Source organism: Rhinolophus hipposideros (genome assembly GCF_964194185.1).
Source record: "Rhinolophus hipposideros genome assembly, chromosome: 4".
In the NCBI taxonomy this organism is placed as follows: domain Eukaryota; kingdom Metazoa; phylum Chordata; class Mammalia; order Chiroptera; family Rhinolophidae; genus Rhinolophus; species Rhinolophus hipposideros.
This window is the reverse complement of record NC_138050.1, coordinates 8,782,864-8,806,215: the sequence shown is the minus strand read 5'-3', so window position 1 is coordinate 8,806,215 and position 23,352 is coordinate 8,782,864. Positions and strand designations below refer to the sequence as shown.

The 23,352-nt window shown below is 39.6% G+C and overlaps 1 protein-coding gene across 2 annotated transcripts in view; it reads right to left on the bottom strand.

Annotated features, from left to right (window-relative positions):
• MTMR6 (myotubularin related protein 6) overlaps window positions 1–15,674 on the bottom strand; it is a 35,739-nt gene extending 20,065 nt beyond the window's left edge. The window contains exons 1-2 of one of the 2 annotated variants that reach the window (XM_081045934.1): window positions 15,355–15,674; window positions 3,967–4,083 (exon numbers count right to left, since the gene is read on the bottom strand). In XM_081045934.1, coding sequence (XP_080902060.1) covers window positions 3,967–4,083; window positions 15,355–15,378 — 141 coding nt within the window. In that variant the 5' untranslated portion in view covers window positions 15,379–15,674. The remainder of the gene's footprint in view (window positions 1–3,966; window positions 4,084–15,354) is intronic. The other variant, XM_081045935.1, reaches the window with a different exon arrangement.
• Between the last annotated feature and the right edge of the window lie 7,678 nt (window positions 15,675–23,352).

The window sequence follows — 23,352 nt, the reverse complement described above, 5'->3', positions numbered from 1 at the left end:
GCATGCAAGATTAAATACATAAAATAATCAAGGAAAGCTTGAAGAAAAGACTAACGAGAGAAGTCCTAGGAAATTAAAAGTATATGTAACACAGATAATTAAGCACACATATGTAGCTCATACTTGTGGCTAAGATCTAGCACTATGAAAACTTGTATTAGCAGATCTGTGCCAAGCTACTCAAAATGATCTAATTAATAGTAATATCTAAATAGAGAATTAAGGACAACAAGCCACTGTAATATTCCAATTAAGACCCAAAATTATTTACAGGAAGGGAATGATAAAGGGACCTGGCTCTGACACTAGTTATGCGATCTTAAAAAAATAATCATCTGTAAAATAAGAAAAAAAGATAAAAGGCCCCTTCTAGAACTAAAGTGTTCATTTCTATGGATCTAATAACGAAAGGACTTCATTCATAACAGACATGTGGGTACATACTGATAAGAAAGCATTTTTTTTAATTAAAGTTTATTGGCATGACAATGGTTAATAAGGTTACACAGGTTTCAAGGGTACAATTCTGTAATGCATCATCTGTATGTCACATTGTGTGTTCACTACCCAGAGTCAGTTCTCCCTCTATCACCCTCATCTACCACCCGTCTCCCCCCTTACCCTCTGGTAACCACTATTGTCTGTGTCTATGAGATTTTGTTTGTTTGTCTTATTCCCTTGCCGTTCTGTTTTATATCCCACATATCAGTGAAATCAGATGGTTTTCGACATTTTCTGTCTGACTTATTTCGCTTAGCATAATAATCTCAACATCCATCCATTTTGTCGCAAATGGCACTATTTCATCTTATGGCAGAATAGTATTCCATTGTGTATATATACCACAACTTCTTTATCCAATCATCTATCGAAGGACTCTTTGGTTGTTTCCATGTCTTGGCCATGTCTTGGTAAAAAAAGCTTCAATGAACACTGGAGCACATATATCTTTAGGGATAAATGTTTTCAGATTTTTTTGGTAGATATCCTGGAGAGGGACTGCTGGGTCATATGGGAATTCTATTCTTAATTTCTTGAGGAACCTCCACACTGCCTTCTATAGCGGCTGCACCAGTCTGCATTCCCACTAACAGTATATGAGGGTTCCTTTTTCTCCGCAGCTTCTTGAACATTTGTTATTATTTGTCTTGTTGATGATAGCCATACATAACTGGTATGTATACACATTTTAAGAAAGGAGAAAACTGTATTAAAGTTGTAACACTTAATATATACTGATAACGAAAAATGAATACAAGTCATGTGTATACATTTTTTGGTACCCTCAGTATATACACACATATATATACACACATAGATATATTTGTGTAATGTTTTATATATATAAATATATATAACATATATATTATATATACATATAACATACATATATATAATGTATCTTTACACAAATAGTATCATACCATTCATACTATACTGCAATTTCTTTTTAACAAAATTATTTGAAAAACTGTCTATTTGAGTACATAAAGCTCCTTCCCATGCTGAACTCCATATCCCGTAACTATATATATATAATATATATATGAAATTATATATATTATATAAAATTAGACATATATATAAAATTATAGTTGACATACAATATCAGTGTATGAGGGTTCCTTTTTCTCCACAGCCTCTCCAACACCTGTTACTATTTGTCTTGTTGATGATAGCCATTCTGACTGGGGTGAGGTGATATCTCATTGTGGTTTTCATTTGCATTTCTCTGATGATTAGTGATGTTGAGCATTTTTTCATATGTCTATTTGCCATTTGTAAGTCCTCTTTGGAGAAATGTCTCTTCAGGTCCTCTGCCCATTTTTCAATTGGGTTGTTTGCTTTTTGTTGTTGAGTTCTATGAATTCCTTATATATTTTGGATATTAGCCCCTTATTGGAGGCACTGTATGCAAAAACCTTCTCCCATTCGGTTGGTTGCTTCTTTATTTTGTCAATGGTTTCTTTTGCTGTGCAGAAGCCTTTTAGTTTGATACAGTCCCATTCATTTGTTTTAGCTTTTACTTCCCTTGCCTTTGGAGTCATATTCATAAACTCCTCTTTGACCCCAAGGTCCATAAGTTTAGTACCTATGTTTTCTTCTATGCAGTTTATTGTGTCAGGTCTTATGCTTAAGTCTTTGATCCATTTTGAGTTAATTTTGGTACATGATGACAGATAACAGTCCAGTTTCATTCTTTTGCACATGGCTTTCCAATTCTCCCAGCACCACTTATTGAAGAGGCTGTCTTTCCTCCATTGCATGTTTTTGGCTCCTTTGTCTAAAATTATCAGTCCATATTTATGTGGGTTTATTTCTGGGTTTTCAATTCTATTCCATTGGTCTATGTGTCTGTTTTTCTGCCAATACCATACTGTTTGATTATTGCTGCCCTGTAGTACAAGCTCAAGTCAGGGAGTGTGATACCCAACATCTGAAAAGAAGAGCTGTGTGGCAAACGTTCACTTGTAGCTTCAGATGGATAACACAGAGAAGATATTAAGGTGGGCAGACAAAGGGAGGATAGGTAGAGTGGATGAGAATATAAGCCGACTTTACAAGGTGAGACTTTACTAAGTGAGACTCCTGGCACTTCCTGGGCAAATACTGGAAGAGCCGCTGGGAAATACAACCTCTCCAAGATCAACATCTCAGGGAAGGATCTTAACTTACTGCAATCACATAGCAAGTGGATGCCTACCTAGGGAAATCAAGAGACTACAATCAAAGAGAGCTATCAAGACTCATAAAAAAGCTATAGTCAATAAAGCAGTGTGCTATTGGTACGGTGCAATCAAAATACCAAATGAACAGAATAGAGAGCTCAAAAGCAGATCCTCACTTATTTATGATAGAGGTGACATTACACATTAGTGGAGTAATGGACAGTAATGGACATTACACATTAATGGAGTAAAATGATAAATGGCGCCAATTATGCACAAATAAGGTAAAATAAAAACGAATCCTTATGCCATACCATCCACCCAAATATTTCTCAATTATATTAACAACTTATACTTCGAATACAAAACATAAGCTTTTAGGAAAAAAATAGGAGAATCTCTATGACCTTGATGTAGGGAAAGATTCCTTAAGTCACAAAACAGCATACACCATAAAAGAAAAAATGAAAAATCTATTATGCTAAAATTTTAAACTTTAAAAGACATACACACACAAGACAAGCCACACACTAGAAGTAATCTACAACACATACACCTGACAAAACACTAAAAACCAGAACTCAGAAAAATCAATAACAGGACAATCAACTCAACAGAAAAAGAAAAGGAAACCTAAAGCCAAAATACCTGAAAGTATAACAAATTAAAATCACAATTACACATCCACCCAATAGACAAAAATGTTACAGTTGACAATATCGAAGTTACTGAACAATGTGTCACACTCTACTGAGAACATTTTGAAACAATCATTTTGGAGAGGTGCCATACTTACTAAGGTTGAATATACACTTATCCAAGGCCCCGTAATTTTACTCCCAAGCAAATAATCCCAGAGAAACTCTATCACATATACAGGAAGAAACATATACAAAATATCCATTACTGCATTGTTTGTACTAGCAAAAAAAAAAAAAGTTAAACACTTTCATTGCAATGTGGTATAAAATTACTGTGGAATATGCCATTTGATCTGTTAACATGTACCTACATTACTTAGAATTTTAAAAATTAAAAGGAACAGTAGGTATTTAATAATTATTTATATAGATAAAAAGAGTTTTTCTGGCATTCTACAAAAGAGTTTTTCTGGTATTCTACATGGTATCATTGTTTTATTAGGAAGGAGGGTAGAAGTGATCAGGTGAGTGAAAAAGTTTTGGTTGACATAGGTAACGAATGACTGAAATTGTATGTACACGTTCAAAATAAAACAGCAGCAGACCAAGTCCATTATGATAATTATGGTAAACAGTACAACAGAGGACATCCTTACCCAGGTTTCTTTCTGCTGAGAGTCTATAAATAATAGATGCGTGGCCGTAAGATACAGGGTTCCTGTTAATGACTTGTTGCTGGTACTGAATCGGTCTAGTAATTTCACTTGCTCCACCTGAAAAAGAAAAAGATGTTAGTTCTCATCTCAAAAATAGTATACATTCTTTTTCTGTTCTTCTAGGATTTAAATGTTCCCTTTTCAAAATTATTCCTCCTTCTGTTCAAAAACATGAGTTTATTTAATGTTGAATATTAATTTCATATATGTTAGGGAATATATAAGTGACAAATAACATAGGCACTATTTTGTTATAAATATAACCAACAGAGAAGACCCCCGTGTGTAAAAATATTAACACAAATATTAAGGGGAACAGGAAGGAGAGGTGTGGTATAAATAAGCAAAAATGCTTTTTGTCTCCAAGAATCAATGTATTTTATTTCAAGTTGGTAAGTCAAGTAATACATAAATAAGGTTTTTTTTACAGAGTTATAGAAGTAAACTACCAGAAAAATTAGATCAGGACATAGTTAAATGGTTGAAAACTCCGACTTATTCTCCTCACCACTCCCCCAGGGCAATGTTTTGTGTCCAGCTCTGTGCTTCTATTCTATTCAGACTGTTCTCCCTTCTAAAACAGTCTGTTCTGCTTAGCTAAGTACTAAGCATTCTTCAAGGCTCACTGATTCCTTAACAGGAATCCTCAGAAAATTAATCAGTTACTTCAACTCTTAGCTTTGTATTTCCTAGTGGCTCTGAATTCCCTGGCACAGATTACATCACGTGGAGCGTCTGCATCCTTTAGTGGCTGAGGCAGTGAGTACACAGTGCATCTTTATGAAGAGTAGACACACACACACATGCGCCCCGCACACACACGAGGCTGCCCCTGGACAATGGGTTCGAGTTGGCCAGGATGTGCAGGGGACTACTATTTTGAAGAAACAGTATTTATCACTATCCATTCTTATGGGGAGATAAAAGGAAAATAACTATTACCAACTTAACATTTTCAATCCACAGCTATAGTAGTATATTGTAGATAGTGCCTTAAATTGTGTATGTCTTCGAAACAGAGAGCTAACCATTATTTCATTAATTGTATACCTCCCCCATATACATTTTTCCCTTACTCAATTTAAAGAAAAAAAATGCCCCCATTTTGAAATTATGATTTCCAAAATAATAACTACCATGTAAAAGGCCAATTAGCGCCACCCCGAGAAATTTAATTACATAGGAAGTTTTTTACTTATCATAACACATGTTTCAAATAAATTAAAATTTAAATGTAAAATTAAAATATTAGTTTTTGATGTGAAACTTTATTTGCAATGAATTGAGTTTTAACACTTTCTTCTGGAAACTTAAGTGATACAATCTGATTGTATCTCTACAGGTCTGATAGTTGATTTGACATACAAAAGCTATCAGATCATCACACATCCTAAGACAACAGGAAAACTTCCTTCTCATAAACCTGAATGAAGATTTCTCAGAGGGCTGGCCCGGTGGCTCGGGTGGTTGGAGCACCGCACTCCTAACACTGAGGTCGCCAGATCCGATTCCCACATGGGCCCGTGAATTGCGCCCTTTACAGCTAAGATTGTGAACAACAGCTTTCCCAGGGTAGGCTGCCGTGAGTTGGCGAATGACTGCCTCCGCTCCGGGGGAGCACAAAACTCATAATATCAGCATGGGCCAGGGAGCTGTGTCCTATACAATCAGACTGGGAAATAAGGGCTTGAACTGGAGTGCATGGGGGGGTGGCTTGAAGAAGAGTGGGGGTAGGCGGAAGGGGGAATAAAAGATTTCTCTTGGAGATCGACATTACTTCATAGTTTATGACCATTTCTTCCTTAAATAAAAATCTAACTTCATTATACTACACACTTCCAATTAAAACTTAAATTTGAATACTTGTGAAACAATTGGGATCAACTATTGTTTACGACTTTTATACTAGACTTGGCTGTAAGGACACTACAGTGTGTTTTTGTTTTTTTAAAAACTCCACCTGAAGTTTTTAAATCTGAGGATTTTTAAAAGGTCATAAATAGTCCTTGTTGTGCTCTTTAAATGAGTCTCTGTCAGGCACACAATTCTCTACATGCAAAACAATCACACCTGTTTCATTAGGATTGTAACCGTTTTGCTCATCGCCTATTCGTTACTATTATTCCTCAGGGCTCCATTCTCTACTCTTACCCAACGGGCATTGTTTTAGCCCATACATTAATGAATTCCCGAACCATATGTCCAGCTCTGATCTCTCTCAAGTTTAAACTGTCTGCTGCTATACATATATTATTCCTCACATAGTACTGAGGTCTTATTATATACGCCCAGTACTATGACAAGTTCTTAACCTACATTATTTCTTTTAATTTTCACACCTCCTGTGTGGTAAGTACTGCTGCTTTGCCCACAGAAACTGAGCCTTAGGGAGGGAGATGAGTTAAATATCTCAGCGTCATACAGCTAGTAACAGCTAGTACGTGGACTAGTACAGATACAACCCCGTGTTGTAGCTCTGATTCCTGGGCTGGAATACCTTCCCACTGTGCTATACTGCTCCACCTTGGATGTCTGAAGAGTCAAGTTAAGCTCACTGAAAATGAAATCCATTTCTCCTCACTCATAAATAATTCCACATTTCTGATCTGAGTTAATGTTACTCCATCTTCATCTCGTCGCCCACACTAGAAACCTGGGAATCACCCTACGGCTTCTTCTTGACCCCCAATATTCAATTAATCACCAATTCCTACCAATTTATAGCCTAAATATTTTAAAAATCTCCCCCTCCATCACTTGAGAGTAGTTCCTACACTGTAAGGAAAGTATCGGCTCCTGTGTCCATCTCTCCAGCTAAGGCTGTTGCATACCAAGGACAAGGACTGTCTCTTATTTATGTCTGACTCCCTAATGGCTAGTACAGCATCTGATACAATCAATGTCTGCTGAACCACCGTGAACTGCCACAGAGAAATTCCCCATGGGGAAAAACAGAAGTTGCCCACAACGTACCAGTGGTCTCTTTTGCGGAAATCACCCAAGGGACTCATTACATAGAATTCTTCTTTAATAATGTTATACTGTCCCCCATTTTTCTCTGCCACCTTTTCCCTACACAATAGGTGAACAGTCCATACTTATGCAATAATTTATGAATAAATGAGTAAACTTTAAGAGGTAGACAAATTACTAATAGGGTATACAATTACAGTCAGCTTTGAAAGAAAAAATACACGTGTGGACTCAGTCCTCTATTCCCACCCAAACCCCCAATTAGGACAAAATCACGCTTCCTCTAGAGTTGGATACCACACAGTTCTTCCTGGCTGCGTGTCTACTGAGATTGGAAATTCAGGTAAAAATACTCTTCCCAGCACTCTAAGCCTGTTTCTTGATTCCCCCTAATTTCTACATCCAAAATTACCTGAAGTTCCCTTTGTCAGTGCTTTTATTTTGTTTACCTAGATACAAGTTCCAAAGCTCAGCTGTTTATCTGAGTCACCTCTAAAGCTTTGCAAAAGTACAAATCCCAAGCCCCACCTCAACTCCACTCACCTTCTCAGAAGATGGACATCAAGAATCTGTATTTTTAATTCATTCACCAGGTCATTCTTATGCAACTGCTATTCCTTCTAACTTTAACTGCAAATTAATTTCTCTAGGTTTTGACTCACGTTAGGGTAGATTCCTTCTCTATCTTCATGTTCTTTTTCCAAACATTAAAAGTCCCAGCTTCTCTAGTCCTCCCATTTTTTTAAAGAGCTTGTTACTAGGGGCCCCTTAAAACATACAACTGCATTTCGTGTGAGCACACACACACACACACACACACACCCCACACACACATCTTGGAAGAATATGGGAAAAACATGCACATAAATATACAGTACCAGAAAAGAGTTTACCGATTCATTCAATAAAAATCGAATCTCCCCCTCCACGGCTGCTGTAAGGTTAGATAATAAATGTCAGATACTTTACTCCAAGTCTGCTTGACAAATAGTAAGCAAACAAGTGCTCAAATGAATTACTAGTGCTGCTAAGCTGATAAGTTGAGCCCTGGCAGCCCTCGTGTGAAACTACTGTCTAGTTAAGACCAAATGGAGAAAGGAAGGAGGAGACACATGAACTTTGAAAGCAAATTCAATTTTCTAATGTCCTTTATAGATGGACAAAACTATGCTTTCCTAATATAAGTGTAGAAAGCAACAATTAACAAAATTGTCTTGATTAATAAAGAGAAAATACAGAATTCTCAAGAGACATAATGTAAAAGGGAAGGGACTTAACATTTTATCTGATAAAAAGAAACACCTGGTAAGGTAGAGCATCTGTGCTGTAAGTAAAAGGATAGAAACAGAAATTTTTTTTTTTTTTTATGTCATGCGACTTTATTGCAGTGGGGATGTGGACAGCTTTCCTTTCTTTTTTTTTTTTTTCCAGGTTAAGATAGGATTTTTTTTTAAATTTATTTATTGGGGTGACAATTGTTAATGAAATTACATAATTTCAGGTGTACAATTCTATATTACATCATCTATAAATCCCATTGTGTGTTCACCACCCAGAGTCAGTTCTCCTTCCATCACCATATATTTGATCCTCCTTACCCTCATCTCCCTCCCCCCACCCCCCTTACCCTCTGGTAACCACTAAACTATTGTCTGTGTCTATGAGTTTTGATACAAACAGAATTTTAAGCACAGTCGCCCATGACCAGATATGGTTTTTAAGAGCATCTTTCCAAAGGCCATGTGGAGAAAATGCTAAGCTGGAAAAAAACTGGTGGTGGGGTAACTGGGTAAGAGGCTAATGAAGTTTTCTATGGGTGCCTGGGAGAGTCATGATAAGGGCTTGACTAAGCTGCAACACACACGATAAAGCAGCAGGCTCATGGCGAGATAATAAAACTGATGTGAAGGAAGGAAGGACAAACAGCCTTCTTAAAGATGTTAAGCTTGTCAGACTGGTTGCCATTCACTAAGATGGTATAAAGAGAAAAAAAAAGAGTCCATCTTAACCATAATAAACTGAGGATTGTTCATTACCTTAGTAAATGCAAAATAATATTCAAATAAAGAAAATATAATAGAAAATCATTACATGACTACTTCAATATAGCAAAGATCATTAATCTGAAATAATCCCAAAATATTTTAGTACTGAAACTAAAGTTCTGGAGAAAACAAGAGAATTTCTGAGAAAATACACTGTTTATTCTGTCCTTTGCTGCAAATCCTATGATAAATTTTTTTAAATAAAGGAAATTGGATCTTTTTCTTCGCTAAAATCATCTGCACACAGATTTCAAACTATAGACTTAGCCAATTTCTAAACACCAACTGCAGCTTCTTATTTCCCCCTTCCACCAAGGAACTGAAAGTACTTTACAGATGTTGCCACAGATTTTCCCCAGTTTTTTCTTGGAAATATTTTAAGTCAGATATTTAGGAAGCAACTATAACTATTTCAGGTCACTAGCACTAAAGCACTGCAGAAACAGTGTTAGGATCCTTTAATTACAGGTATCACCACAGCAAAAAGGAAATGGGGAAGGGGAAAAACATTATGGGAAAAGAAAGAATAAACAAAGAAGAAAATGGAACACGTAGAAAAAATTGGAGGGTGCGGTCACTATGGCGATGATGGAAAATGCCACCCATATTACTTTAAGGGCCATTTAGTTGAATTGTTGCCAACTATGAGCCTGCACAAAAAGGTAACCTAATGGTCTTATACAGGAAGTTCAAATTTCAGCTGATTACCAAGCAGGAAATGAAAAACAAAGGAAATCACACATACACAGAATCACATTCAGAAAATTCAGATACTTATCTAGTCCCAAGAGGGAAAAGTGGCCTCAGGGACAGGAAGAGATCAATGGCCTTCCACGAAGTTCTATCCAACAGTTGTGCTTACTCAACCACTACAGGGCAATGGCTACCAAAGCAGAAAGTGCGTGGTGAAGGCTTCTCTTGCCAGGCACCCATTTGAGACTCTTAGAATCACTACTGCACACTCATAATACCAACATCCTGCCAAGAATTAGCAAAGAAGAACATCAAAAAGAAAGAACTTCCATTATGAAGTGGAAGGTAAGCATTAAAAGGACAGAGATTTTTATCTTGTTTTGGTTCATATCCCCAGTTCCTACAACAGCTCTGGCTGCATACCTCACCAAATGAAACGGGTCATAAATCCAGGGGCACTTTTCTGACCTGTCTTACTCTGCTCTCCTGCCATGCTGGACACAGCTGACAGTCCATGAATGGCTTCTGTCTCGCTCAGTAAAAGCCAAGATTTCACATTATCTTTCGAGGCTCTACAGTAACTTGCCGTCCCCCACTTTAATCGGCTGTGCTCTCCTTCACTCACTCTGGCCCAGCCACACTGGTCTTCTTGCTACTTCTTACCAACGAGGCATGCCCAACATAGGATTTTTACTCCTGCTGTTCCCTCTGTTGGGACTCTTCCCACCACTTCCCCCACCCCTTACCCAAGTAAAGACGGCTGGCTCCCTCACCTCTTTCGGGTCCGCACTCAAGTGTCACTACCTCTGTAAAGACGTCCCTAACTACCTTATTTAAAACTGTCCTCCCCCACTCCCACCCTGGCACTCTCTCCACAGCATTTACCACCTTCTACCATATTATATATTTGACTTACTGTTTTTGTTTATTGTTGTCTTCCCCAAGTAGAAAATAACTTTTGTAACAGCAGGGAGTTTTGTATGATTTATTTACTGCCATTTCCCCAATATCTAGAACAGGACAGGCGTGGCTCATGGTAAAGGAGGAAGCAGAAGAAGGGACAGAAGAGGAGGGAGCAGATGAGGGAAGGGCAGAGGAAGAGGAAGCAAAGAGGGAAATTAGACAGGGAAGACTGTTCCTTTCCCATCCGTGATTCAGCTCTTCCCATTTTATCCCTAATATTCTCTCCGCTCTCCTTCCTGTTTGCCCCTTTTTAAATTGTAAGCATCCCCAGGGCTCTAAACTTCACACTCTTCTCTACAGAGCCTCTACATATTCTTCTTGCATAAACTCATCCACAACAGGAAGTTTTAATGGTTACCTAAACACTGACAACTCCGAAATCTATTTCCCTGGGGACCTTTTCCTGAACTCTAGACCCTCATAATCAGCTACCATGTTTCCCCGAAAATAAGACCTGGCCGGACAATCATCTCTAATGCATCTTTTGGAGCAAAACTTAATATAAGACCCGGTCTTATTTTACTATAATATAAGACCGGGTAATATTATAATAAATATAATATAATATAATATAATATATAATAAATATAACATAATACCAGGTCTTACATTAATTTCTGCTTCAAAAGATTCATTAGAGCTGATTGTCTGGCTCAGTCTTATCTTCGGGGAAACACGGTACCTACTAAACAAAATCCTGCCACCCACGTTCTTCTCATCCATCGCCCCTTCCATTCCTATTCACACTGACCTACCTCACTACTCAAATCTCTTGATTTGCTCATTACTCTGTGAGGCAGGAGAGTGTAATGGTTAAGGAAACATGACTGGTATCAGAAAGATTGGGAATCAAGTTCCCAGCTCCACTCTTCCTTAGGAGAGCTACCAGTTAGCTAGCTGCTCAGTTAGGCAAGTCAACGTATTTTAATCGCTGCAAGTTTCAGTTTTCTCACTGTATAATGAGATAATGTAAGGGAGAATCAAAGTGGCTGTTTACTAGTTTGTGACAAAAAGCATTCAGATGCTCTTCAAAAATCTATTGGCTCATATTTCAAAGACAATTGAAATAATACAACTTTCTCCTTACTCTTCATCCACTCGTAGTTTTGCATCTCCTTCTCTCTTTGTAACAGGTAACATGTACTTGTGTACATACAGGTATGATCTCACATTTTAATGACAAAAAAAGGTAGTAAGCGAAAACAGACTGGGAATTATTTTTGGAATAACTCATTTTGAGCTCTAGTAGGTCAGATTTTCATTGTACATTCCATTCTTTAACAAACTCGAAGAAGCAGTCATTCATCTAGAGCTTAGGAAAACATCCTTCCATTTCATTCTGTAAAGTTCTACTCACAACAGCACAAAATTCAACATCAATACATGATGTCAGCCAAAGCACTGGAGCCTGGCAGGGAAAGGAGAAAGTCTGCATAAAGAACTGTCTCTGCAGATTTCCATTGTTTCTTGGCAAGACTACCTCATTTGGCAAAATTAGAGCTCAAAGTGATAGGACACTGGTCCTAATAAGTACAGCTTGGAAATGCTTTCAGAAATTCAAATTCACACTTGACATCTTTATTGATGCTATAGAGTTAATAAACCAAATGTGACTAACACAGGATGATGTATCTATTCCGGAATTTCAGAACTATAAAACCATTTAATTGGTATTCAGCTAAAATACTTTACCTGACAAATCTCTGGTAAGCTAAAACAAAGCAAAAAAACCAATGACCATAAACAATACAAAAAACAATACCACATAAATATTTCCTTATGTGCTTCTTCTTGAGAAAGACAGAGCTTTTAGAATTATTTGGCTTTATTTCTGAATTAATATTAATATATTTTTACAACTAGATTAAAACTAGAGAGGCAATGGAAAAGACATTATGCAGTCTTTGGAGCTAGACAAACCTCATGAGCTAATTGGGCAGATTACTTACACTTTCTAAGCTTATTTCCTCATATGTCAATGGAGAGGACCCCAACTGGCGGGGTTATTAAAGAGATTAGTGATAATTTTGTATAAACTAACATATTTGAAATCATAAATATTGTGAAATAATATTGTATAGTTTGTTGCCTTGACATATAGTTGCTCAACAAATGGTAATTACTACTTTTTAAATACAGTTGATTCTTGAACATGGGTTTGAACTGCACAGGCCCACTTATACGCAGATGTTTTTTAATAAACACCTCTATGGTTGGGAGGCCGCAAATGCGGAGGGCCGACTATATGTACTGATCTACGCCATTTCATGTGAGACTTGAGCACCCATAGATTGTGGTAACCACGGGGTCTCTGAAACTCATCCCCCCTGGATACCGAGGATGGTTATGTTTTGGGGGAGTCAAAAGTTATACACAGATTTTCAGCTGCACAGGACACAGCGCTCCTAGCCCCCATGTTGTTCAAGAGTCAAGGGTACAGCTGTCTGAAGAACCTAGAACGAATCACCTCATCGTACTAGTCCACAGTCAATTCTTGCTCAGAGTGTCTAACCTACAAAGAATTCAAAACAGCTAAGTAAACTTAAAGCAAATTCGTTTTTAGTTTGAAATACAATTATTTTTGCAGCAAATTAACTATGTCCAGGTGAAGGCTATGCATCATAGAAACAAAAAGTTGGCTACGTTCAAATCAATCTTCTAAGAATAAGTTATAATTTAAGAAAATGTTGCAGTCCATACAGTTATCAGAATGCATTATGAGGTTCGTGTCTATCGTGCTCACTGGTGTGTACAGTGCCTGGCACATAACATTGTAATATGTACAGTACTGTTTAATTGCAGTCTACATACAGCCAGTGAAGATTATTCTAGGGTAGTAGTGGTCCAATGCCAGAAAAATAATCCAAAGTAGTAAAGGAGCACACTTGAGAAGTAATTTTAACAGAAACTAGTCTGAAATCTTTTAGTCTTTAAAAAGTCACAAAAGGACCTTCCCTAAACCACCAGCATGGACCCACCGTGAAAAGGTAAGACTAAATCAGAAAATTCAATGCAAGTCTGTCAACTGGTAGTTAAAGAGGAATACGAGACCAAGTAAAAGTCACCAGCAATAATCTTAAGGAAATAAGAGGAGCTACCATTGTACAAATAAACCCAAAGATATACGTTCATTATAAATTCAAAGTGGAAAGGCTTAAAATAAGTCAAGGGATCCTACAGAGTTTCCAACATTCTGGTCACTCTTACCGGTCTCCTGGGACTAGGGCTTGTTCTAACTGATGAAACTCAGTTCACTTGTACTGTTTCGCCAGCGTGCCACGTATGCACTGCAGCGAGCCTCACGAAAGACGCAAACATGCGGTTCAGTCCGGTACAGACGGGAGTCACGTGCACACAGCGACCACACAGCACACACCGGGAAGCTGGGAACCGGGGCAAACACTTGATCTGCTGCCTACCCTCGTCCTCCTTTCCACCTCTGTATCTTCTACGAGTTTGGTTCTTTATTTAGCTAATCACCCTTCTGTTTTCAAATTTTAGGTGCCAGCACCTTGAATTCTACAATTACTTTACCTTTCTTCTCCTAAAACAAACGAAAAAAAAAACTTGTTAAAAAGGGGTTCGTTTTTTAGCATCTTCAGTTTTGTTAGCGTGTATGCAATGTTAAAAACAAGCTATAATAAAAATCCATGTGCACCCTGAAAGGGCTTGTGAAACGTTTTAATGACCGCTGTCGAGTTCTCCGTGGAACAAAGGAAGACGACGCGCGGCTGCGATTTCCCTAAACGAACGGTACGTCCGGGATGAGCAGCAGTTAAGCGACGCTTCCAGCGAGACGGGAAGCGCCCAGATGCGCGGAGGGCCCCGATCCCGCCACCTGAGACTCCAGCGCGTCCGTGCTGCTGGTCCCTAGGCTTTCTCCCTCCCGAAGTCCACGTCTAACTTAAATGCTGTTGGCAAAGGAATGTGGCACTCTTCTGACGTCATTTCCTTCGGTTTTAACATGTATAACGGAATCAGAAGAACCTACGTTCTCAAAACAAACGCCTTCCACACACAAAACTTCAGCATGGACTTGCATAAGCTCAGCGGACGAACAGCTCCCTCCGACGCTTTAAAACGCGGGGTGACAGTGCCCCCTGGTCGGGATCTCCTCTGCGACCCCGGGTCAATGCCGTGGGAGCCGCGGACGGGAACACCACGGCGCCGTGGGCACAGCCCGGGCGCACCGCAGCTCCTCCAGAACGTGCGGGGAGCCTGCGTGGGACACAGGACCATCCCCGCGAACAACCACCTCGTTACGCTCACTGGAAGGCCCACCGGTTCTCCGGGAGCCGAGGTGGCGCAAAGCTGCCGGGCCCCGCAGCGAAAGCCAGCCCCCATCCTGACCGAGACAGCCTAGTGCTGGCAGGCCGGCGGCCCACGTCAGGGGAGTCAGCCCCAACCAGCCCAAATCAGCCGCACCCCCACGCCTCGCACTGAAAACGAGTCCTCCGTGGGGCCAGGCCTGCGCAGCCCCTTGGCCCACACTGCCCGCGCCTCTCAGGCGAGGCCCGCAGGCCCCTCCGGCCCGGAGCCAGGCCCCCGCCCGGCCGGTCCCCTCATCCCTCGGCCGGCCCACCGAGCTCTCCCGGTCTCCCGCCTCCGCCGGCTCGGCCCCGGCCGGCAGCAAACGGCTCCCGCGCGCGTCTACCTTGGTCGTGCGGATGTGCTCCATCGCTAGGAGACGTCTGCCCGCCTCACAGGCGTACCATCAGGCGAGAGATCCCGGGCGGCGACAGCGACCCACACCCAGCAGGACCCGTCTCGGCCGGCCAGAGCCACCGCCCGTGGTCCGCCCACGGCAGCGTCCACCGCGCAGGCGCCGCCGCCCAGCGCCGTCTCCTAGAAACACTTCCCCAAACCCGGCAGCGGCCGCGGGGGCGAGGGGCGGCGGGGAGGAGCTGCGGCCGAGGGAGAGCGGCGCCCGGTTGTTCTGGAGCCGCTGCGTTCCGCACAGCGCCCCCTGCCTGTGGAGGGCGCACCAACCCTGACGGAAGGCGGTCTTCTATTGGGCAGCAGGCAAAGGACGAGAAAAGCAGGGCTCTGGGGCGGTCCCGAATGCACGTGCTTGTGTAGAAAGAGTTTGACGGGTGAGGGCGACACAGGATGTCATTCATGTCCATCAGCCTACCGGTGGACGGCACCAAATTTCAGTACTTTAACTTTAGTTTGAGCTTCAGTTCTACTCACAAGACTGTATTCTAAGGATATAATCAGATATATGTAGTCTAGCCTTACCTGAAACTATCGAAATCTCCCATGCTATGGGATTAGTTATGCGTGAGATACCCATACACTGCTAATACCAGTAAAAGGCCAAAGTGAGAAAAAATAAGCATTTATTTGAGAATTAAAAAAATAAGAATAGCTATTTGGAAAGCACTGATTCAGGCAGAAACCCAAATAGTGTTCAGATTAGGAGACAAAGGTAAGAGGTATTTATGAGAAAGGGAAGAGAAACAATTATATTAATAGAAGAAAGGCATTTCTACGAGTGCAGATAAGCTAACAGTGATACTAATTCTAAACAACCTTTTTAAATTTTCAGTCTAGTAGTCATCAGTCCCGTAATCAGACCTGCTTTCTTGTTATCTTTGCAAACAGTTCTTTCAGGTGCAACGTTGTTTTAGGACAAGTCCAAAGGTTACGTTGCTCTGTTTTAATATTCCTAAGGTTTGTTAAGGTGTAAGACCTGCAAGACATTTCCTCTAAAATGTCAACTCTGACTTCATTTTAAAGTGGCTCCATTTATTTTATTTTTATATCAGCATCCATTAAAATATATGCAGTATGTCCTAACAAGTAAAACCTAAACGAACTGAAACCATCAACAACTTTTCTTGGATCTACAAGAGAACTGAGGTCACAGGGCAAACCACTGCCCCCAAATTAGATAGAGGGACAGGCCAATACAGAGAACCACAACTATCGGAGTAGAAACCCACAAGCAGAAAGTTCCCTGGGAATCAGTGGTGGGCAGCTCCTTTTACACAGCACATCATGTCTGAATATCCAGAAAAAAAATTACAAGGTACTAAAAGGCAAAAAACACAGTGGAAGACACAGAACAAGCATCAAAACCAGACTCACACATCACAGGGATGTTGGACTTATCAGACTGGGAATTTAAAACAATTAACGATTTATATGGTAAGGGCTTTAATGGGTAAAGTAGACAATGTGAAAGAACAGATGGGCAATGTAAGCAGAGAGATGGAAATCCTAAGAAAGACCAAAAAAAAAATTGCTAGCAATCAAAACACTGCAACAGAAATGAAGAATGCCTTTTTTAATGGGTCTATTAGTAGACTGGACACAGCTGAGGAAAGAATCTCTGAGCTTCTGGATATCTCAATAAAAACCTCTCAAACTGAAAAGCAAAGAGAAAAAACCCTAAAAAAAAAAAAAAGAATATCCAACAACTGTGGGAGAGCTACAAAATGTGTAACATACCTGTAGTGGGAATGTCTGAAGGAGAAGAAAGAGAGGAAGGAACAGAAACATCTGGAGTGATAAAGACTGAGAATTTCCCTCAAATTAATGTCATTCACCAAACCACAGATCCAGGAAGCTGACAGAACACCAAGCAGTATAAATGCCAGAAAAAGTCATATATTACTCTCAAACTACAGAAAATCAAAGATAAAGAAAAAAATCCTGAAGAAACCTGAGGGTAAAAAAACACCCTACCTATAGAAAAGCAGAGAATTACATCTGATTTGTCTTCAGAAACCATGTAGGCAAGAAGAGAGTGGAGTGAAACATTTAAAAGTGTTGACAGAAAAAACCCCACCAACCTACAATTCTGTACCCTGTGAAATTATCCTTCAAAAGTGAAGGGGGAAATAAAGACTTTCTCGGGAGACCGGTTGGCTTCGTGGTTAGAGTGCAGTGCTCGTAACACCAAGGTCTCTGGTTTGATTCCCACTTGGGCCAGTGAGCTGCACCTCCCCACAACTAGATTGAAAACGACTTGACATCCTGGAGAAACACACTGTTCCCCAACATTGCTGCCAATAGATCTGTCTTGCAAGGAATGTTAAAACAAGTTCTTCAGAGAGAAGGAAAATGATATAGGCCAGAAACTTGGATCTACATAAAGAAAGGAAGAGCATCGGAGAAGGAATAAGTGAAAGTAAAACAAAAATTTATTTTTCTTATTCTTAATTGATCTAATAAATACGTTTGTTCATAACAATAATAATAATAATAGCAACAATTTGATTATGTATGCTAGTGGTATATGTGTGTATGTGTGTGTGTGTGTGTATACATACTCACATAAGTGAAATGAATGGCAGCAATAATACAAGGAAAGGGACGGAGGAGTTAGGATTATTGTTATTGTAAGGTACTCACTCTCCCCAAAAAATTATGCTGTAGAGGAACATTACATAACAAAAATGTTAATGCTGTATTACTGAGCGAAATATAAACTGCCTATAGAATGGTAAATTCAATGTGATTGTGTTTTGTAATTTTTATTTATACAAACAAAAGCTTACATTTCCAGACGGTAGGATTACCCGAAAGCTCATTATTGTGGGGATATACTAAATATTCCTAATCTGGGCTTCATTGCTGAACAACTCCCCTCCTGAGGGTACTGTTCTTTCCTTTATGCCTCTCGGTCATCTAAACTCTGATCAAGACATAGGGAAAAGCCATGCTGTCTTCTGAGTCGTAAAACAGCTATGATTTGATTAATTTTATTTTGATGTGTATATTTATAATTTCCTTTATCATCCAAGTTCTAGGGGCCACATGGATTTTGCCATATATATGCCACACACAAAAAAATGCTGATGTCACTAGTTACTGATGACTTTAATAAAATATCATTTTCTTAATTGACCATGCATTTAAAGATGAAGTTTTTTGCATCAAAAATAACAAATACACAAAAAGCATCATGATGATTTGAAATAATGAGGAATCAGAGCTTTCTGCAATCATTTCTCCCTAATGTTTAATGTTAATTTTTATACTGTTAAAAAAAACCCTCTTAGTTTCCCTATAAAATGTACGAGAGATGTCTGATGCTATGATTGTCATGTGAGAAAACGTTTCGTACTTTAAAATTAAATGTTGATGCTTTTATGTTTATTACCAGCTAATGGGATATTATAAAAGCAATCACACTTCCTAATTTAAGTGCGTCTTAAATAAACATAAATCATTTAATAAAAGAGCAAGACTATTTCACTTGATTACATTTCTCAGCTTTTATGTTTAGGTGTATTATTGCAGATGAAGTCTATGATCAGAATTCTTTCTGGAGTCAAAGCAATCTGAATTCAAATTTCATTTCTGCCACTTACTGGCTATGAGTTTAGTAAAACTACTTAGTTTCTCTAACTCTTGGTTTTCTTATCTGTAAATAGCAGTAGCACTTATCATTATCTCCTCCACTGAGTTATTTGTGTTGGTTAAATGAAATGATTGTATAGAAATACTTAATCAGGGGGCTGGCCTCAATAAATAATTGTGTGCTACGTGTATGTTAAGCAGAATGCATCCTATTATCCCCAGAGATGTCTGGATTCCTGCTGAACCTCATTCTAATTCTTCAGCACTGAGTTCAGAAGTTTATTTGGATCAGGTTGTGTTCACTGGGGAGACTGAGTGAAGGATAAAACAATTCTTACTGTAGTGCACTGTATACTGTATATTATGTTGATCTTACTATGTTTTCTATAACCCTGCAATTGAAGAGGTGCATGTGGCTTAGCGAAGTGCACATATCCAGGTTAGCTGACATACAGGACTGTTTCAGTTTCATGCTTTGTTGGAGGGAGACATATTATTATGTTTCCAGGTCAATGTGACCCTCACTCTTTCAGGATTTGAAAATTTGAAAGCTTGCTCCTCATTGTTTTAAAGAATTTTTAAATTACTTTTCTGTGTATCCTGTGTGATATTTTCTCTGAATCCTCTAATGAGTAGATCTTGATGATTTACCCAAATGGTAGCTGTGTCTGGTCTATTTGTGCCTGCCATTGACATTGGCTGATGCAGTGGTCGGTCATGCTCTATGCTGTGTAACCACTTTATGGAACACTGGGTTCCTACGGCGTGAAGCAGGCAGCAACTTTCTTTCTCTTCACTGCTATCCTTCAAGCCTGCTTTGTCGGCTCCCCTTCTGCCTCTCCTCAATAGGAGCTTGAGCTCCTAGAGAACTACTAGTCACTCTTGGGTTTTAGAACAATCTGATTTTTAGGAGTCAAAGAGTCCAGTCAAATATAAATAAAAATTTGCCCTTGTATCCAATTTAAAGTCCTCCTCTTTCCCTATACTCCCCAGTTTTGGTAACAGTGCAGATGGAGACGGGGACGGAGGGGAAGGGGAATCTATTTTGACAAACTTATTCCACCTTCTCTCCATTTGCTTGCTAACTCCTGAGTTTTCTGCCTGAGGCTCAGGTCTTACTATACTAGTCCCATTACTATCTGGTATCACTGATTTTTGTGTGGCAGATTCCTGAATGTCCGCATCTTTCTCCATTGGGCACTCTATCAGTTAATGCTTCCCCCATTCGCTGTGACCTAGAAATCTCAATTCTCTGAAGTACACTTTTCAGTTCATTTCTTATGAGCTAGATCTTGGTTTCTAATATACTGAGGTCTGGCCATTTCTTTTTCTAGATTTTCTTGAAACTTCCTTGTATCCACATAACACTGTCCTCACACATTCCCTCACATATACACACTCATGCTTGAACTACTTTGGTAAATTTTCTATTCCTTGCAACCAAAACAGGCCTAATTAAGTTATGGGAAAGCTGATGCCATCACAGGGAATTGGACAGGCTGGAGGGAAATTTCATCCATGCTACGGAAAAGTCTTATGACTGTATTCCTGCTTCACAGCAGTGGACATTGGTTTAGTGGCCAGAATACATGCATCCATCAGGTATGGCGACTTGTTTCCTTGAAAGATGAAAAGAATAAATGCAGATAAATTCTTCCTCTTTGGTGCCCATTTTTTGGAGACTAGAAGCTGACCATTGCCCTTCTGATAGCATGTTTCAAAACAATTAGATAACAGGTTGTTGTTGCTTTTATTGTTATATTCCAGTCCTATAGATATTTTGGAACTTGGTTCATCTTGGATATTCATTAACACATGTAAAATGTTTCCGCAGTAACACATGCATCTTTTAGTGTGGATTCCTACTCCAGATGACATACTAAATTTAGCTATGAATAATAGAGACCCAACTATAATGGCTTGAACAATACAGAAGGCAATTTTTATCCCATTTGAAAGAGATGTGAGGGTAAGCAGACCAGAGTTGGTATGCTGGCTCTATGATATCATCAAGTACCTACATTTATACTATTTTTCTGCTACACCCTCCTTAGCATATGACTTCTGTTCTTAAGTTCTTCACAGTCCAAGATGGCTGTTGGAGACCCAGTCACGTGCCTAAGTTCCAGGCAGTAGGAAGGGAGAATGCCAGTTACCTCCTCTTCTAAATAAGTCACACTGGAAATCTTATCTCATGTCTCCCACTGACATCTAATTAGCCACATTTACTTGCAAAAGAAACTGGGATATGCAGTCGTTTATCTGGTTAGTGTGCCACCTTAAACAAAAGTGGGATTTTTTTTTTTTTAAGGAAAAAGGAAAATTGGTGGCAACAAGATAGCGTCCTTCATTAATTTTTTTTGACATTGCCAAGTTTCTTTTCCAGAGCTTATCTTTATCCAGTATTAAGCAACTTTTTCATTTCCCGCCCCCCACCCTCACCAACAGGAAGGACATAATTTCAAAATAAATGACCACATGTTGAATTAAATATGTTTAGCTTCGTGGCAAATCCCTATATTGCTTCCATTTTTTTCTTGGGTTATAGGTGAAAACTTCATCAGGAAACCAGTCATTACTATTCTGATCCTTGGTTGGAAACTTTTGGTATTAGCTTTAGCTTCCCCCTTAATGTTTTATTTTGAAAATTTCATACCAAAATAAAGTTGGAAGAGTACAACTGAACAACAAATATACCTTGTAGAGTCACGAATTGTTAACGTTTTGCACATTTTCATTATTGATCGATCGCTCTATAAATTTTATTGTTGGATCTTTTGAAAATTTAATGGGATTTTAGACCCGTTCTGAGAATAAATTCAAGATAGAGGGCAACTGGTTACATATAGTTTCTAAAGGATAATCTTCTCTTGGATATTTCATAGGATCAGACCATACGTATTACAGATCCCTTTAAATAAAACTTCAGATTGCAACTTCCGTTCTGTGTCAGAGCCTTTCAACTGATACTTCTCAAAGGGTTAACCTGATCTGAGCATACCATCAAAGCAAGCCCATTTAGATATTTTAATGCAAACCGAAATTAAAATTATAGTGCTATTTCATTTCAGATAATTCAATTCTGATTATGACATTAACGTCATTATATAGCCAGTAACAGCAAAAGATGGGATTTCTTACCAGAATTCTCACAATATACAAACAGCCAGGAGGAAGCAAAGTGGCTTGCCATAGAATTTAGAAATCTGAATAACTTGCTTCATTGTGGAAAGCAATAATCCACATAGAATTGATATACAGTTCAGGTTCCATAATGTCAAAGAGGAGTATTTGGAACTTCCTTTACAATAGGATGTCACTCACACTAGGTAAGGAAGGTAAAGCCAAATACCAGTGCTCCATGGTTTTGCCTGGCTGCATAGGTTTTAGGCATAAATAGGCATGAAAATTGTTATCACCATTTTACTCTCTACTCTTCAATTTAATAACCAAGTAATTGGGCTTATAGATACTGCTTTCATTGGAGTTTTACTTAAATAGGACATAAAGATGTCTTTTCTTTTTGCTAACAGGACAAACAGAAATCGTCTGAGAAAGGGTCCTTAAGGACCAACCATCTAGAGGCATGTGGTAGATTGTAATACTGTTCATCAGACATTGCGGTTTCCATGTCTGCAGTGCTCCTGTGGGACGTTTTTGGGTTACCGCGGCACAACTCAAACCACTCTGATTTGAATGAATTTTGGAGGGACACAATTGAGCTCACAGCAGGGGGCAATTCCCAAGCTCAACACAGTACAAAGTGCTACATTAAGGGCAGTTGTGAGCTGCGAGGTGAGTGATGTCGGTCACGTGGGTGGCGCCGAGCGCCAAACTAGAACCACCGAGTTTTTTTTTTTTTTTATCCAAGCAGCGTGGAGGTGAGAATTGTGTTAGGAAGGCAACTCTGGTGGTTGCTACGGGATTCATTTTACGGGAAGAACGCGTTGGTAGGAAAACCATCTGCAGGAGCAATGGAACAATCCCTGATGGAAAACGGAAGATCCACATTCCAAGGGCAGCATCTCACACGCACCACCGCCTGGAAGCCTTTCCGGATCCTTCCGCCAGAGGGGATCTTTCCTTTGAACCCGTATTTTTCTTAGGTTTAAGGGTTGCTCCTAGAACCCTTAAATTATCACCTTATATTGTACTTGTTCCCGTCGTTTTCTCATCCCTTCCCCTTGGCAGTTCCTCTAGCCGCTGGCACCGTGGCGTCCGAGCGCCGCAAACTCGGGAGGAAGCGGTGGCGGCCCGCGGCGTCTCACACTCTTACGCTGACACCCTTTGTAGACTTGACTCCATTCTTGGACATCCAGGGGGCTCGGCCAGTTGTTTG